This window comes from Bos taurus, chromosome 25, assembly GCF_002263795.3.
Source record: "Bos taurus isolate L1 Dominette 01449 registration number 42190680 breed Hereford chromosome 25, ARS-UCD2.0, whole genome shotgun sequence".
Taxonomy (NCBI): domain Eukaryota; kingdom Metazoa; phylum Chordata; class Mammalia; order Artiodactyla; family Bovidae; genus Bos; species Bos taurus.
The window spans coordinates 21,062,988-21,077,754 of record NC_037352.1 but is presented as its reverse complement, the minus strand read 5'-3'; the positions used below and the strand labels follow the sequence as shown (position 1 = coordinate 21,077,754).

The following is a 14,767-nucleotide window of genomic DNA, read 5'->3' as shown; positions in this document are numbered from 1 at the left end:
GAATGCAGCTCTAGATCTGTAGCCAAATGAGCTTGCCATTCTTCCCCCAGAGTTAACTTGTCAGCAGGGTGGGCTGAGCTGGACGGCCCTGGACCTCTACACAGGGACAGAAGCTGGGAAGGTGGCCCCCAACCCAGCAGCCAGGGGAGGAGCAAGGGTAGAGAGAAGCCAGGCACGAGCACCCCCTCCCCCAGTGCAAGCTTCTCCATGTGGCAGCACAAGGATGTGGGAATCAGTGTTAGATTTGTTTGTCTGCCATAAAACTGACCTTGACTTTGAGCTTTGGGCCCCCGTGGGATCCAGTGGCAGAGCACCCTCCTGACAAATGGAATGAGCCATAGGCTCCCTGAGAATGACCCGAGGTTCTTAGCGGTCCATGGCATCCTTTCCAGAAACTTCCTCCCCGCCACCCCCAGTCTGATTTGAATCTCAGTCTCTTGGTGATAAGTAGAGGAGATAGTACTGTTCCCAGAGCACCAAATTCAATCTGAAATTATCTATTTGGGCCTCGCACTCTGGAGGTGAGTGCACAGTGGCCCTCAGGATGTGTCTGACGCTTCAGCGTTGGCCCGAGAAGGGTCTCCCCCGCCCCTGCACCTTGACCCACTACCTGGCTGCGTTTGAGCTTGACAAACACTTCTCAGAGCCATTCTGCAAGTTCACTCATCCATGCTCTGTGATTAGGTTAAAGCAGCTCCGTTTATCTTTATTGCTGATCTGATTTATGTCTGTTTGTCGTAATCGGTTCACTAATAATAGCAAAACGAAGGTTACATTTTCCACCTCTGTATTTTCTCAGGCTATTTGGAAAACCTTGGGACTCGCACAGCGGGGTGGGGGGTGCATGCTCTGGTGTACGGCTGAGAGTAATTGACTTGACCTCCCTGGGAATCAGGGCTCTGCCCATCACTCTTGTTTCTACTTGACACGTCTCATCATTTTTTTTCCTTTCTTCTGTACCCCTGAGGGACAGTCACAGGTTACTTTTTCGTAAACTGTCACTCCATGAGCTGATATTAGCTTAAGTGCATCAGAATCACCTGGAAAGTGAATGAACAATATCCAGACTTGGTGGTTCAAACAGATCCTGGGTGTCTGTGACTCAGTGTGTCCCCAGGGGGTCCCGAGCACAGCCAGGATCGGAAACCATCGCTGTCAAGAACCCTCTTGCTGTTTTCCTTTCGGTGGCTTTTCAAAATGTTTAGCTCATCCCTCGTTACATTCAGGGCCTAACAACCTGCCTTCTGCATTTTCTTGTCTTAGGAAAAAGGGTCGAGTAACCACCACCTGCTGTCCGCGTCGCGATCGGCTCTGACTCGGCTTAACCAGCAGGCGCACCAGCTGGCTTTCGATTCGGTCTTCCTGCGCATCAAACAGCAGCTGCTCCTCATTCCCAAGATGGATGTGAGTCTCCCACCAACCAGCCAACGCTGCCTCTCACCTGCTATGCTGGACCTATCTTCCCTTTCCCGAGCCTTAGGAGGGGCCTGCTTTGACTCTCCTGGGCTAGAAGCCTCACTGCAGGGTCACTGTTCCCTTGTAATTCATTGTTTAGCATGACTGTCTTGTGTGTGTGTGTATATATATATTTTTTTTTTTTTTCCTGTTCCCAAACAATTTATTCTTCTTACGGGTTACATAACAGATCATCACTAACCCCTGCCAAGGGGCTGTCTCATCTTAATAGTAGTCACTGCAATGCTGTGGTTTCAGATTGTTTTTTGGGATTATTCCTCTTGCTTGATTAACTTTCACCATTTGGAGAAGCTTACCTGTGGCCTCTCAGGGGGAAGCAAGGGAGCTTATGTGCCATTGGATAGGCTAGGGCTGGTCAGAGGAGCTATCTGATGAGGTCGAGTTGTTCTTATGCCAGATGTTTGTGGAGACTTCGTTCTGGAACTTTACCCAGGAGAGTGCCTTACCGGGGTGTGGTCTGGTGTTTTTGAGGGGAGTTTGAAGGGTAATGCTCTTTTCTATCTTTGATACTCTTGCTGTTTGGTTATTCTTGGAATGCCTTCCTCCCTTTTCTCTTCTCTGCTTGTCCTTATTACTTTTCAAGGAATTGCCCCTCAGTCCTCTATTTTCTCTACTGGCTCTTGACTTTCTCTGGGTCCAGATCTCAGGTTTCCTTTCAGATTTCTGAGACAGTCCCCTGATTAATTTTTCTTATGGACTTCTCAAGTCTATTTGGATTTGGCTTTTTTATCATTCTTCCTTGTTCTCTTTTTGGAGATTAGGATTTTTTAAAAGATAATTTTTGGGGGGACTTCCCTGACGGCTAAGACTCCTCACTCCCTTTGCAAGGGGCCTGGGTTTGATCCCTGGTGAGGGAATTAGATCCTACATGCTGCACCTCAGACCTGGCACAGCCAAAATAAATAATGAATGAAAGAAAGAGAGAAAGATAGTTTTTGGGGAAGGACCCATTTATGGGCTTTTGCTCACCAATAGATCCTTTGCTTTCTGCTGTCCCCTGGAAAATATACTAGATCGGGAGCTGAGGGCCACTCACTCATTCACTGTATGATTTGGTCAAGTCTTGTGCAAAATGCCATGAGATCTTCTCTAACCAGATCTTACATTGCTACCATGGGTGGGGTGGGGTTGCGTGTTGGGTTGGTGGTGTGGTGGCTATTGCTGTCATATCCTAGCGGAAGTGATGTCACCATAGCTATACCCAGACAGCCACGTGTGGTCTTGCTGGATCACATGGCTGAGGCTGTTAGAGCATCTCCTTATCCTTAAAATGGGGATACAGTGATGCTCATCATATGAATATGTGAAGATTAAGTGAGGTTTCGTATATGATAGAATTTAGCAGAGTCCCATCACAGAGTAGTTGCTGAATAAGTAGTGGTTTTCTTTTTTTCTGCGATTATCAGTTTTTAAGAGTAATGATAGTTTTTAAACATAAAAATTACTCATTTTTCAGAAATTCAAACAAAACAGGAAAGTACAAGGAATAAAAGCAATAAACCCCTTCAAGGTACCTCCATCCAGAAATCATCAAGCCAGACATATCTTCCTGTCTCTTCACATGCTGAGGGCTGGGTGGGCATTGATAGATAGATGGTCCACAGGAAGAAATGGAATTGTACTACTCATGCTGATTTTTAAAAAAAAATCAAATGTGTGCAACATAGATTTTATTTGACTTTAGAAAACAAAGATAAATGAACCAAAGGAATGGTTGAACTTGAGATAATAGTTTCTTCACCATGAAAGGTATCAGTTCCCAGAAGATCTCCGCAAGATCAAGAAAGATTATAAAAACTCCTGATAGATGGAGTCACTGTTTTTGTTAGTCACGTTTCCATTTTAGATAGATACTAGCATTGATTCCGGAGAAGGCAGTGGCAACCCACTCTAGTACTCTTGCCTGGAAAATCCCATGGACGGAGGAGCCTGGTAGGCTGCAGTCCATGGGGCCACTAAGAGTCGGACACAACTGAGCGACTTCACTTTCACTTTTCACTTTCACGCATTGGAGAAGGAAATGGCAACCCACTCCAGTGTTCTTGCCTGGAGAATCCCAGGGACTGGGGAGCCTGGTGGGCTGCCATCTATGGGGTCGCACAGAGTCAGACACGACTGAAGCGACTTAGCAGCAGCAGCAGCATTGATTCACTTGCCCTGAAAGCCGATGGGATTAGCATTCCTTCCTTCTCTCATCTCCCTTCCCCAACCTCCCAGGTTTGGTTGTTTTTTTGTTTTGGTTGTTTTTATCATTTTTATTTTGTCAGAGGTTAAAAAATCTCGGCCTCCTCTTCTGAAGCCTCAGTTCTGCCAGTTACCTAGTCTTCTTCGCCACTGAGCCGGGCTGGGCGCCTCCACCATCCTTTCCCCTCTACTTCTGCATTCCACGCTCATTGTTCTGCCTCTTCCTCCATTGCCTGATCTCACCTTCTCATTCAGGCCTCACCGCAAGGGTTCGGGCGCTGGGAACGGATGCAGGCAGCTGGGGATCAGGGGGAGTTCTCCCAGTGCGCCCGCAAGAAAGCACACAATGCAAAGGCAAACACTTTCGGCCTTAAGGATTTGAAAATGAAACCCTGGCCATTAAATGTTTGTTTTTAATGTTTGCTGGTAAATCGTGTTGCCCTTGTCCATTACAAGAATATAAACCAACACCATATTCCCTTTCAAGATAGGCTGTTGAAGTTTACTTTCGTTACCTGGTTAGAAAAGCCCCTTTGAAGGAAATTTTGAGTTGAAAAATAATCTGCACCATTTCCTTATTGACCTCTTCGGGTCCACCCCCTCTGCCCACTGTTTCAGGCCCTCCCACATCAGTCCACCCCGTCTCGCCCTTATTCCCAAGTACTTTTCCACTCTGGCTCTTCTTCCCCTCCACCCTCATCTTAGCCACCCTCCTCCTCTGTGAAGCCTTCCCAGGGCCTGCAGCCCACGGTGCTTGTCCTTTAGATGCTGTGCCCTTTCCCCACGACTCAGCCCTGGCTCCTGGCCACTCCCCTCTCTGCCCGTCCTGGCCTTTACCACCTCTGCTCCCTCGCTGAGCCCCTCTTTGCCAAGACTCTACCACCAGGTTGCATGGTTGCTTCTTTCTAAATCCGTCTCCATCTGTTTCCATGGCCACTGCCCTGGTTTGGGTTCTTGTCGTCTCTGAATTGTTTCTTGAGCCTCTCCACCTACAGTCCTTCTGAGATTTGCTGCATCAGTCTTCATAAAGCATCGCTCTGATTTTGTCTCTGCACATTCAGATCCCTTCCCTGGCTCCTCACAGTCAATGTGATCGTCTATTTTTAAAAACTTTTTATTATGGGAACATTACCTACATATATGCAAGAGTAGAGGGAAGAGTGTAATAAACTGTGTGTCTTCATCAACCTGCTTTGACACTGACCAACTCTTGGCTGTCCTGTGTCATATATACCTCCTTATCTAAAATAAGAGCTCTAGGGACTGCCCTGGTGGCACAGTGGATAAGAATCCACCTGCCAGTGCAGGGGACACGGGTTTGATCCCTGGTCTGGGAAGATCGCACAAGCCACAGAGCGATGAAGCCTGTGCACCACAGCTGCTGAGCCCATGCTCTGGACCCTGTGCTCTGCAACAAGAGAAACCGCCTCAGTGAGAAGCCTGCACTCCACAACACAGAGTAGCCCCTGCTTGCCACAACCGGAGAAAGCAAAGTAACAAGGACCCAGCGTAGCCAAAAATAAATAAATAGAACTCTCAAAATAATCACAATACCATGCTGCTGCTGCTGCTGCTAAGTCGCTTCAGTCGTGTCCGACTCTGTGCGACCCCAGAGACAGCAGCCCACCAGGCTCTGCCGTCCCTGGGATTCTCCAGGCAAGAACACTGGAGTGGGTTGCCATTTCCTTCTCCAATGCGTGAAAGTGAAAAGTGAAAGTGAAGTCGCTCAGTTGTGTCCGACTCTTCACGACCCCATGGACTGCAGCCCACCAGGCTCCTCCGTCCATGGGATTTTCCAGGCAAGAGTACTGGAGTGGGGTGCCATTGCCTTCTCCATAAGCATCCCTAAAAAGAAAATTAAAAATAATTCCTTAATGTCATCAATTAATGTTCAAATTTCTGATTGTCTTATAAATGTCATGATTTGAATCAGGATCCACACTAGCTCCGCACATTGGTGGGTATGTCTTTTATATCTCTTTTGAGACGTAACAGGTTACCTTCTCATCTCTCTCTCTCCCTCCCTTCCTCCTTCCTTGCCTCTTTCTCTTTTCTCTCGCTCTTGTTTCCCCTTTTCTTAGCCTGGTGTTCACACTGTGCATTCTCCTTCCAGCCTTTCCTCTCTGCACCTCATGCGTCCTCTGGCCAGCCCTTTCTCTAGCCGCCTTGGGCTCCTGTTCCTCTGAACTCTTATTGTATAAAATCGACATCCACCACTGAGAACTCCTGAAGTGGAAGCGTGTGTGTGTGTGTGTGTGTGTGTGTGTGTGTGTAGGTGTAGGGGGTCTAGGCTAGGAATGTGTCAGGGGGTCTCGATTCCCTAGGGAGAGCAAGAACCAAGATCAGCCATTTCTTTGTCTCTCCCTACAAAGCCTGGCACAGCACAGGCACTCAGTGTGCGTGCCTGATCCATGTGTCCCTCCCTGTGGGGTGGGAGTTAACTGAAAAAAACGTAGGATATTTTGAAATGAAAGGATTCTCAGAAAAGAACAAGAAGTTTAGAAAACTACAGGGGCAGGGCTGGGGAAGAAAAGACTTTGTCTAGAGCAGGCAAATTAAGAGCTGAGTTGGTGCTCGAGAGCGTGGGGAGGAGGGCTGCAGCTTGGCCTGGGCCGGGAGCCCAGGGGCGGACGTGGTCACGCCATTCCCGGAAAGCTACTTAGAGGATCAAGCAACCAGATCGGTCTCAGGTGGCTGCAGAGAGCAGCTACCGTGTGACCTCAGGAGTCCCTCCAGGAGTCCAGCCAGCAAAGGCCCTGCTTTCCAGGCTGGCTCTAGGGAGACTCGGGTAAGAATTAAGAAGCTAGACTTGTGTGTGAAGGTGTGCCGGGCTGGCCTCTGTAACCACGCGTGTACCGTAACTGGCCTCACTCTATAGAGGAGCCCAGGGAGGCTCCACAGTGACGTCGTGGTTCCACTAAATGACAAAAGGAGACATGTCGTGCTGCAGGTCTCTAGACGGGGGGTCAGGAGAGGATAGAGGGGTTGCCGGTGGGGTCTGGAGCCTCCTTCTCATCCCTTTCCCACTGAGTTCTGAGTCAGCTGAGACCTAGATCCAGGAAGCAGGTAGATCAAAAGCAGCAGCTTTACCTTATTGGCAGCAGTATTGGTGAACACGGTTCCTGCAACCAGACAGGGCTTCCGACTCACATATGGTCTCTGGGGAGGGTTTTAGCAGGGGTCCTGGTCTCTACAGGGTGCAGGCTGACGACCCCAGAGTTAGTGAGGCTACCTGTGCCCGGCAGAGAAACCCAGAACAAGAATAACCAGCTCTTTCTCTGACCTTCCAAGAAAGGTGAAGAGAGTATCGGTTCCCATTGAATAGTTGAGTTGGGAAGGTGGGACTTCCTGCTATGTAGAGTTTTATGGATCAGAAAGGATGCAGAGAGAGAGAAAGAATTGCCTTCTCTGTGGCGGGCTTCCCGGTGATGACTGGAGGAAGAGAAACCCCTGCTCTGCCACATGGCAATAACACCAGAGGCCAGCTCTGAGCAGAGACAGCGCCTGCGGTGGGTGCCACGTTCTTCTGTGCTTTCCCTTGCTGCCTGGGTGCTGTGACCCTGACTGCTTCCTCTCCTTCCTCCCCTAGAGCTGGAACACTGCCGGCATTGGAGAAACCCTGACCGATGACCTGCCCACCTTCAGTCTCACCCCGCTCGAGTACATCAGCAACGTAAGAGCCTCTGCACACTTTGCTCTGTGCTGATCACAGCATCTGAGACTGCGTCATGTCTGACCCTTCCACATGCAATGGTCCTGGCTGCCCCGGTGCTGTCTGGACCTGTGCTTTGGGACAGTCTCCATCCATAGCCAGGAGTTTAAGGAAATGCAGCTGACTTCCTTAAGTCAGCTGATGAAACACATGTGGATTTTGGAGCCGAACACATTCCTGCCCCTGGCCCATCCCTCTCAATGTGAGATGTGGCCAAAACCTGAGGGCTTCAAAGTGTGAGTCCAGTAGGACAGGGTCCCCAACCTTTAGGATCTAGTGCTTAATGATCTGAGGTAGAGCTGATGTAATAATAATAGGGGTAAAGTACACAATAAATGTAGTGCACTTGAATTATCCCCAAACCACACCCCCAGCCATGGGAAAATTGTCTTCCATGAAACTGGTCCCTGGAGCCAAAGATGTGGGAGACCACTGCAGCAGGAGATTCAGAGCTTGGGAAGATGGGAAGCAGGTGGTCAAATTCTTCATGACTTTTCAGAAGAACAGTGTGTCATAGTTGTGTGTTCAAACCCAAAAAAACATGTAGTGAGCACCTACCTTTTACCAGGCCTGTGTGCTCATGCTTAATTTCATAGCAGCAGGTACATCTCTTCCCTGGTGGCTCAGATGGTGAAGAATCTGCCTGCAGTATGGGAGACCTGGGTTTGATCCCTTGGTTGGGAAGATCCCCTGGAGGACAGAATGGCTACACACTCCAGTATTCTTGCTTGAAGAATTCCATGGACACAGGAGCGTGTCCATGGGGTCAGAAAGAGTCAGACACAACTGAGCGACTAATACTTCCACTTTCAAGTAAATCTCTACAAGAATTTTAGTTATACAGGCTTAATGTTAACAAAGAGCAGAATGAGCCTTGCAGGGGAACAGGGGCACCTCAAGGCCTTTGCCCCTTCACCTTTCACCCTTGGGAGCTGATTGTCTCCCAGACATCTGCATGTGGCCTCTCCTTTATTGCCCTTCCTGCAGTCCAGCTGCGTTGTTTTTAAATGTCAGTGAACCTAAGAAATGTCCGGGAGCAGCAGATCCCAATCATGTCTTCCCCATACTGTGGGAGAGTTCTGTGATTTTTCAGGGGTGATTTTGAGGTGGGTGATCTCTGCCATGAGCATTCACTTTAGGACCCACCCCTTTGTAAGTCATGACTACTGAAAAGATGGGAAAGAATTTTAAAAGTAAACACGGTACAGTTAGAGGAGGCCTGTGTGATCCCACTGGTGAGTAGCAAAGAGAATGGCCTTCCACACTCTGTTCATTGAGCAGTGTCATTGTCCACAGGGCAGTTGTTTTCCTCTGTTTTCAGGGCATCATCCAATATCCTGGACTGAGGGAGCTGAAAATGTGAGTCGGTCTTTACAACCAATGAGAAGACTCTCATTTTTAGGATTGAGATTTGTGTGGCAGTGGTAGTTTCGTCGCTAAGTCATGTCCGACTCCTGCGACCCCATGGACGGTAGCCTGCCAGGCTCCTCTGTCCATGGGGATTCTCCAGGCAAGAACACTGGAGTGGGTTGCCATTTCCTTCTCCAGACTTGTGTGTTGCACTGTAAATTGATTCCAGAAATGATGTTGCTTTCCAGAAGGGACTCGAAAGGTTTTCACATTGACTTTTTAAAGATTATTTATCTGTCATTTTCGGTCCTGCTGGATCTTTGCTGCTCTGCTTGGGCTTTCTCTAGACGCAGTGGCTTCTCCCGTGGTGGAGCACAGGCTCTGGAATGTGAGGGCTTCAGAAGTTGAGGCGCACAAGTTTAGTTGCCCTGAGGCATGTGGGATCTTCCCAGACCAGGGATCAAACCAGTGTTCCCCTGCATTGGCAGGCGGATTCTTAACCACCAGACCACCAGGGAAGTCCTAGACCGAGGTTTGTCTTCACAACAACTTAGTGAGCCGGTTGGTGGCAGCCGTGTTTTCACATCAGCAGCACCGAGGCTCTGGGGGATGGGAGTGGGGTGGGGAAGCCATTTACCCAGCGGCTGCTCTCTTAGGATGCCAGGATGCTGTATGTGTGTCTCACACAGGATTAATTTTATCCTTGCCACAGCCCTTTGAAGTAAGTGTGAGATCACCCTCATTTCAGAGATGATGAAACCAGGGCCCCAGCTGGTAAAGTAAGGTGCCCAACGTCACACAGTGGGAGAGTCAGAACTCAAGCCCTGGTCCTCTGACCACAGAGCTTTTCATGTTTCCTGAGTCACTGTGCTTACCTAGACAGGATATTGACGAGTATTTATTGAATATGTGAGAATAGTAGACAAACCTCTAGAGGTCTGATGAGAAGCATCTTTTCCCACATTGATTTCCAAAAAATAAACGTAGAACTCCCAAGAGAAACCTGGTGTCATGGAATCTCTCTAGGAATCACAGTGTGAGGCCCATTAATTGAAGTTCGAGGTGTCAGATGATTGAAAATTTGTACTTGACACTTTGCCTTGTTGGTGGATGCCCTCACCCACACAGAACTGTGTGAGCATTATGAGGGGATGAAACAGAACGTCCTTGGGAAAAATGAAATGGCAAAGATGCAAGGCATAATGACGATTCTTTATCTCAAGTAAAACTGGCTACAGGTGAAAGAGGTACCAAGTACAGGAATATGCCTGTGATCTCTGCACATAGTAGGTATTCAGGAAGTACTGGCTGAGTGGAACTGAAATGAAGACATTCTAACCCCAAAACTCAGCACCCTTCTCTTCCCCCAGCCTTGGGGGAAAACGGTGATTTTGTCGCCATTTCAAGCTGCAGTGTACAGTGGCTGTGGTTATTAGCCAGGTACGCGGCCACTTGTCTCGTTTGAGTGAAAGATTGTGCTAAGTAAATGAAAGGAAAAGGTGCTGATGTCATTTATTTTACCATCTGCGTATGTACCTCTTTAAAAGGAGACCAAACTAACAATTTCTTATTAGCACAATGGGCTTCATTAAATGTTTGGAAATGAAGGCATTAATCTGGGCTGGTAGCTTTTGGGAGTCTGCCTTAACTTCTGGACACCTGCCATGGAGTATGTAAGGCCAGATTGAGAAGATCTTTCTCAGCTAGTTCTGGGACATTAGCTGGCAGAATCAGTATCAACTCTTAAGTGGGAATGAATGTATAGAATCAATATGAAGCAAAAAAAAAGGCAACAACAGGCTCCAGTATTTTTTTAAGAAAATACATATGATATATTACATTATATATATATAATATAAACAAATATATATCAATATATTATATAAATATATATTAATACATAAATTATATGTCTATATATAAATTATATATAAATATATATTATATATTATAAATATATGTATTATATATATACTTTAAAGAAAATATATATTCAGGTTATTGTCATAACCTGAAAATCAGTCTCATTTTGGAACGAAACATATACTTAGCTTATGCTTGCCTTTACTTTGTCCTAAACAATTGTGAGTTGTAATGGAAATAGGTGTCTAAAATGTACCCATGATGACACACACATGACTAACCCTGAGTTGCTTTATGGCTCATCTCTAATGTCTTGTAACCCTACCTTTGCGATTCCTCACCAACCAAGAAGGTTTATTTTCTAGAGTTTGTATTATGAAAACATACAATTTTCCCTCCAAATTAACTTATAAACTGCTTTCCCCCTACTCCCCCCACAAAACTCCTTCCTTCACCTGCTTCAGGAACCTGGAAGGAAGAGACCCAGATCCACATCCAAAAGACACGACTGAAATTCTTGCTTGACTATGCACTTGTTGACATTAGCATCTTACCGGTTTTTAATCCATGAACAGTAATAATAACATATTTACACAAGCACTTTAAATTTTACAAAGCACTCTGGTAATCCATTACTCATTTGAGGTAGAGCTCACATTGAATGCATTCCAGAAATATTGAGGCCATTAGTGAGAAGGATGAATCTATGATCTGCATGCAAACTGGCAGTGGTTTTATTTTTCAGACGTTGCCTAACCCATATTACCACACACTGGACAGATCAGGCCTGGGGCTGCCAACAGGTCTCGCAGTTTTGTCTGCCCACCATTTGCCTTCTCATGAACGTCCTGCATGCGATCGTTACACGCATGCGTCAGCACCGGGCTGACAGCGCTCTCTTTTGTTTCAGATCGGGCAGTATATCATGTCCCTCCCCCTGAACCTGGAGCCATTCGTGACTCAGGAGGACTCAGCCTTAGAGCTGGCCTTGCATGCCGGGAAGCTGCCGTTTCCTCCTGAGCAAGGTGAGAGAGACGTGCGGGACAGGGAGCAGCAGGCTGGGATGTGATCGCAGGCTCCTTGCAGCCTCACCCGCATCACACACATGTCCTTCACACTCCCAATGAAATAGGAGTCGGAGTGCACAGGAGTGACTGGGTGAGATTGGGGTTTTCTTATTGTACCCACCGAGGGACTTCTGCAGGACGGAGTGTGTAAGGGAAGGCTCACTGTGCAAGGTGTCTCTGGGTGAACCCCCCCAGTGCCCTCAGTGGGAAGGTGGTGGCAGGTGGGCCTGGGCTCGTAGGCATTCACTGATGACAGAAGGGAGCTCACAGGGCGGGGGGGTTCGCTAGGGGCACTCTCTCTGCTCCCCCTCTCTGTGGGCCACGTGCGGAGTAAAGTGGACCCTTGTAGGTACAGTTCTTGTCAGAACAAAAATAAACTCTTCAGCACAGAGGTTTGCATTTCCTGTCCAATTGCCTCTGACTGCAGCAAGCTCCCAACTCCCCAGGGCTCCTGGGTCTATAAACTGACAAGGTAAAAATACAACACATGAACACATTTCCTTTTCCTCATTCTCTTGGCCTGACAGATTTGAACAGGGGCCACGTACTCTCTGATCAAAAATCATCTTCTCTCTAAATTGGGCACGATAGGCCTCCCTCTTTAAGGCTGAACAGACAGGAAAAAAGAATCACTTGGTGTATAAAGGATTCAGCAGCTCAAGAGAAGGCACCACGCTGAAAATAAAATCACATTGAAAGATTATAAATTAAGGGTTGCTAAAAGGGATCTCATGTAAATGCAGATAAAAAAAAAAGATGACTGCATCACTGTTAGAAGAAGTTGAATCAAATCAGAAGATGATAAATAGGACTAAATGATTCTTTGTGTGGGTAACAGGTGGATTTCATAGTGAACCCGTAGTAGCCAGTACCCTGGTGTGTCCAGTAGTGCAGCACCAATGTATGTAAAGAAGAAGCTGACAGACATGTAATGGCAAAACCACATGAGTACTGAGAAAACCTCGTACCTCTCATTTAGGCTTTCACAGGAAGATTAATGAGAAAAGAGAAATGTTCCGTATAATCAGTGCATTTGACTGAATCAATACATCAAGCTTTTTATCCCACAGAGAATTAGGATTGTTCTCAAATTTCCACAAACTGTTTGTAAAAGTAATACAAATAAAATCTATAAGTTTCATAAGATTATAAATGTTGACGATACTTATATAATTTTTTGGCTGCTGACATGTGAGATCTTAGTCTCTTGACCACGGATTGAACCCAGGCTCCCTGCAGTGGAAGCGTGGAGTCTTAACCATTGGACCACCATGGAAGTCCCTGATACTCATATAGATTTTGGAAAAAAGAATAATTCTGTTTAAAATTCAGATTTAAAATGTGAAACCTGCTAAGCTTATCTATGAGTGAGAATTAATTAATCTTAGGGATAAGGAAGAGAAGACTTTGAAATGAAAAAAATTGTAAAAAATATAAATGGTAAGCTGGAAAAAATAGCAACATATATGATAGATGATGGTTATATCCTCATTTTATAAAAGTTCTTATGAATCAGTAAGAAAAAAGTGAACACCCACAGAAAAATAAGTAAATAACCTGAAGGCATTCCATAAGCTAAAACATATAAAGAAATGTTTAACCTCAGTAATTCTCAAAGAGCTGCAAATGAAAGTAACATGGTTCATTTTTTATAACCAATTTTTTATAATCAAATTGACTGCATTTACATCCATTTGGTTTAAGTGTTTATTTAATATTTGGCAAGGTGGAGGAAAACAGTTTAAATTGTACAGTTTGAATTCCTGAAGGACTATTTGACATAAGATCAAAGGCCTTAGAAATGTGTATACCTTTTAGATCAGGAATTCTGCTATTAAGTGTGCTAATAAAATAATCACGAGTATAACTCTATGAATGTATGTCCCACCATTGTTTATGAAAGCAAAGCATCAGAAAGAAAAATAAATGTGAAACTGTAGAAATTTTGATTAGAAATTTTTGGTATATCCATATAACTAAATGCTGTACAACCATTAACTCATTCAGTTCAGTTCAGTCTCTCAATCATGTCTGACTCTTTGCGGCCCCATGGACTGCAGCTTGCCAGGCTTCCCTGTCCATCACCAACTCCCTCAGCTTGCTCAAACTCACATCCATTGAGTCGGTGACACCATCCAAACATCTCATCCTCTGTCGTCCCCTTCTCCTCCTGCCTTCCATCTTTCCCAGCATCAGGGTCTTTTCCAAGGAGTCAGTTCTTCACATCAGGTGGCCAAAGTATTGAAGCTTCAGCCTCAGCATCAGTCCTTCCAATGAATATTCAGGACTGATTTCCTTTAGGATTGACTGATCTCCTTGGAGTCCAAGAGAGTCTCAAGAGTCTTCTCCAACACCACAGTTCAAAAGCATCAGTTCTTCAGCGCTCAGCTTTCTTTATGATCCAATGCTCACATCCATACATGACTACTGGAAAAACCATAGCTTGGACCATATGGACCTTTGTTGGCAAAATAATGTCTTTGCTTTTTGATATGCTATCTAGGTTTGTCATAGCCTTTCTTCCAAGGAGCAAGTGTCTTTTAATTTCATGGCTGCAGTCACCATCTGCAATGGTTTTGGAGCCCCCAAAAAATAATCTGTCACTGTTTCCATTGTTTCCCCATCTATTTACCATGAGGTGATGGGACCAGATGCCATGATGTTAGTTTTCTGAATGTTGAGTTTTAAGCCAGCTTTTTTGCTCTCCTCTTTCACTTTCATCAAGAGGGTCTTCAGTTCCTCTTCTCTTTCTGCCATAAGGATGGTGTCATCTGCATATCTGAGGTTATTGATATTTCTCCCAGCGGTCTTGATTCCACGTTGTGCTTCATCCAGCCCGGCATTTAGCATGATATACTCTGCATATAAGTTAAATAAACAGGGTGACAGTATACAGCCTTGACATACTCCTTTCCCAATTTGGAACCAGTCAGTTGTTCCATGTCCAGTTCTAACTGTTGCTTCTTGACCTGCATACAGATTTCTCAGGAGGCAGGTCAGGTGGTCTGGTATTCCCATCTCTTTCAGAATTTTCCAGACTTTGTTGTGATTCACACAAAGCCTTTGGCATAGTCAATAAAGCAGAAGTAGATGTTTTTCTGGAACTCTTGCTTTT

At 45.9% G+C, this 14,767-nt stretch overlaps 1 protein-coding gene across 1 annotated transcript in view; it reads left to right on the top strand.

The window, feature by feature from the left end:
* The window catches only part of COG7 (component of oligomeric golgi complex 7), a 90,163-nt gene that overhangs the window by 61,930 nt on the left and 13,466 nt on the right, over window positions 1-14,767 (top strand). Inside the window, 3 exon segments of the mRNA NM_001083372.1 lie at window positions 1,264-1,404; window positions 7,250-7,333; window positions 11,496-11,610. Coding sequence (NP_001076841.1) covers window positions 1,264-1,404; window positions 7,250-7,333; window positions 11,496-11,610 — 340 coding nt within the window.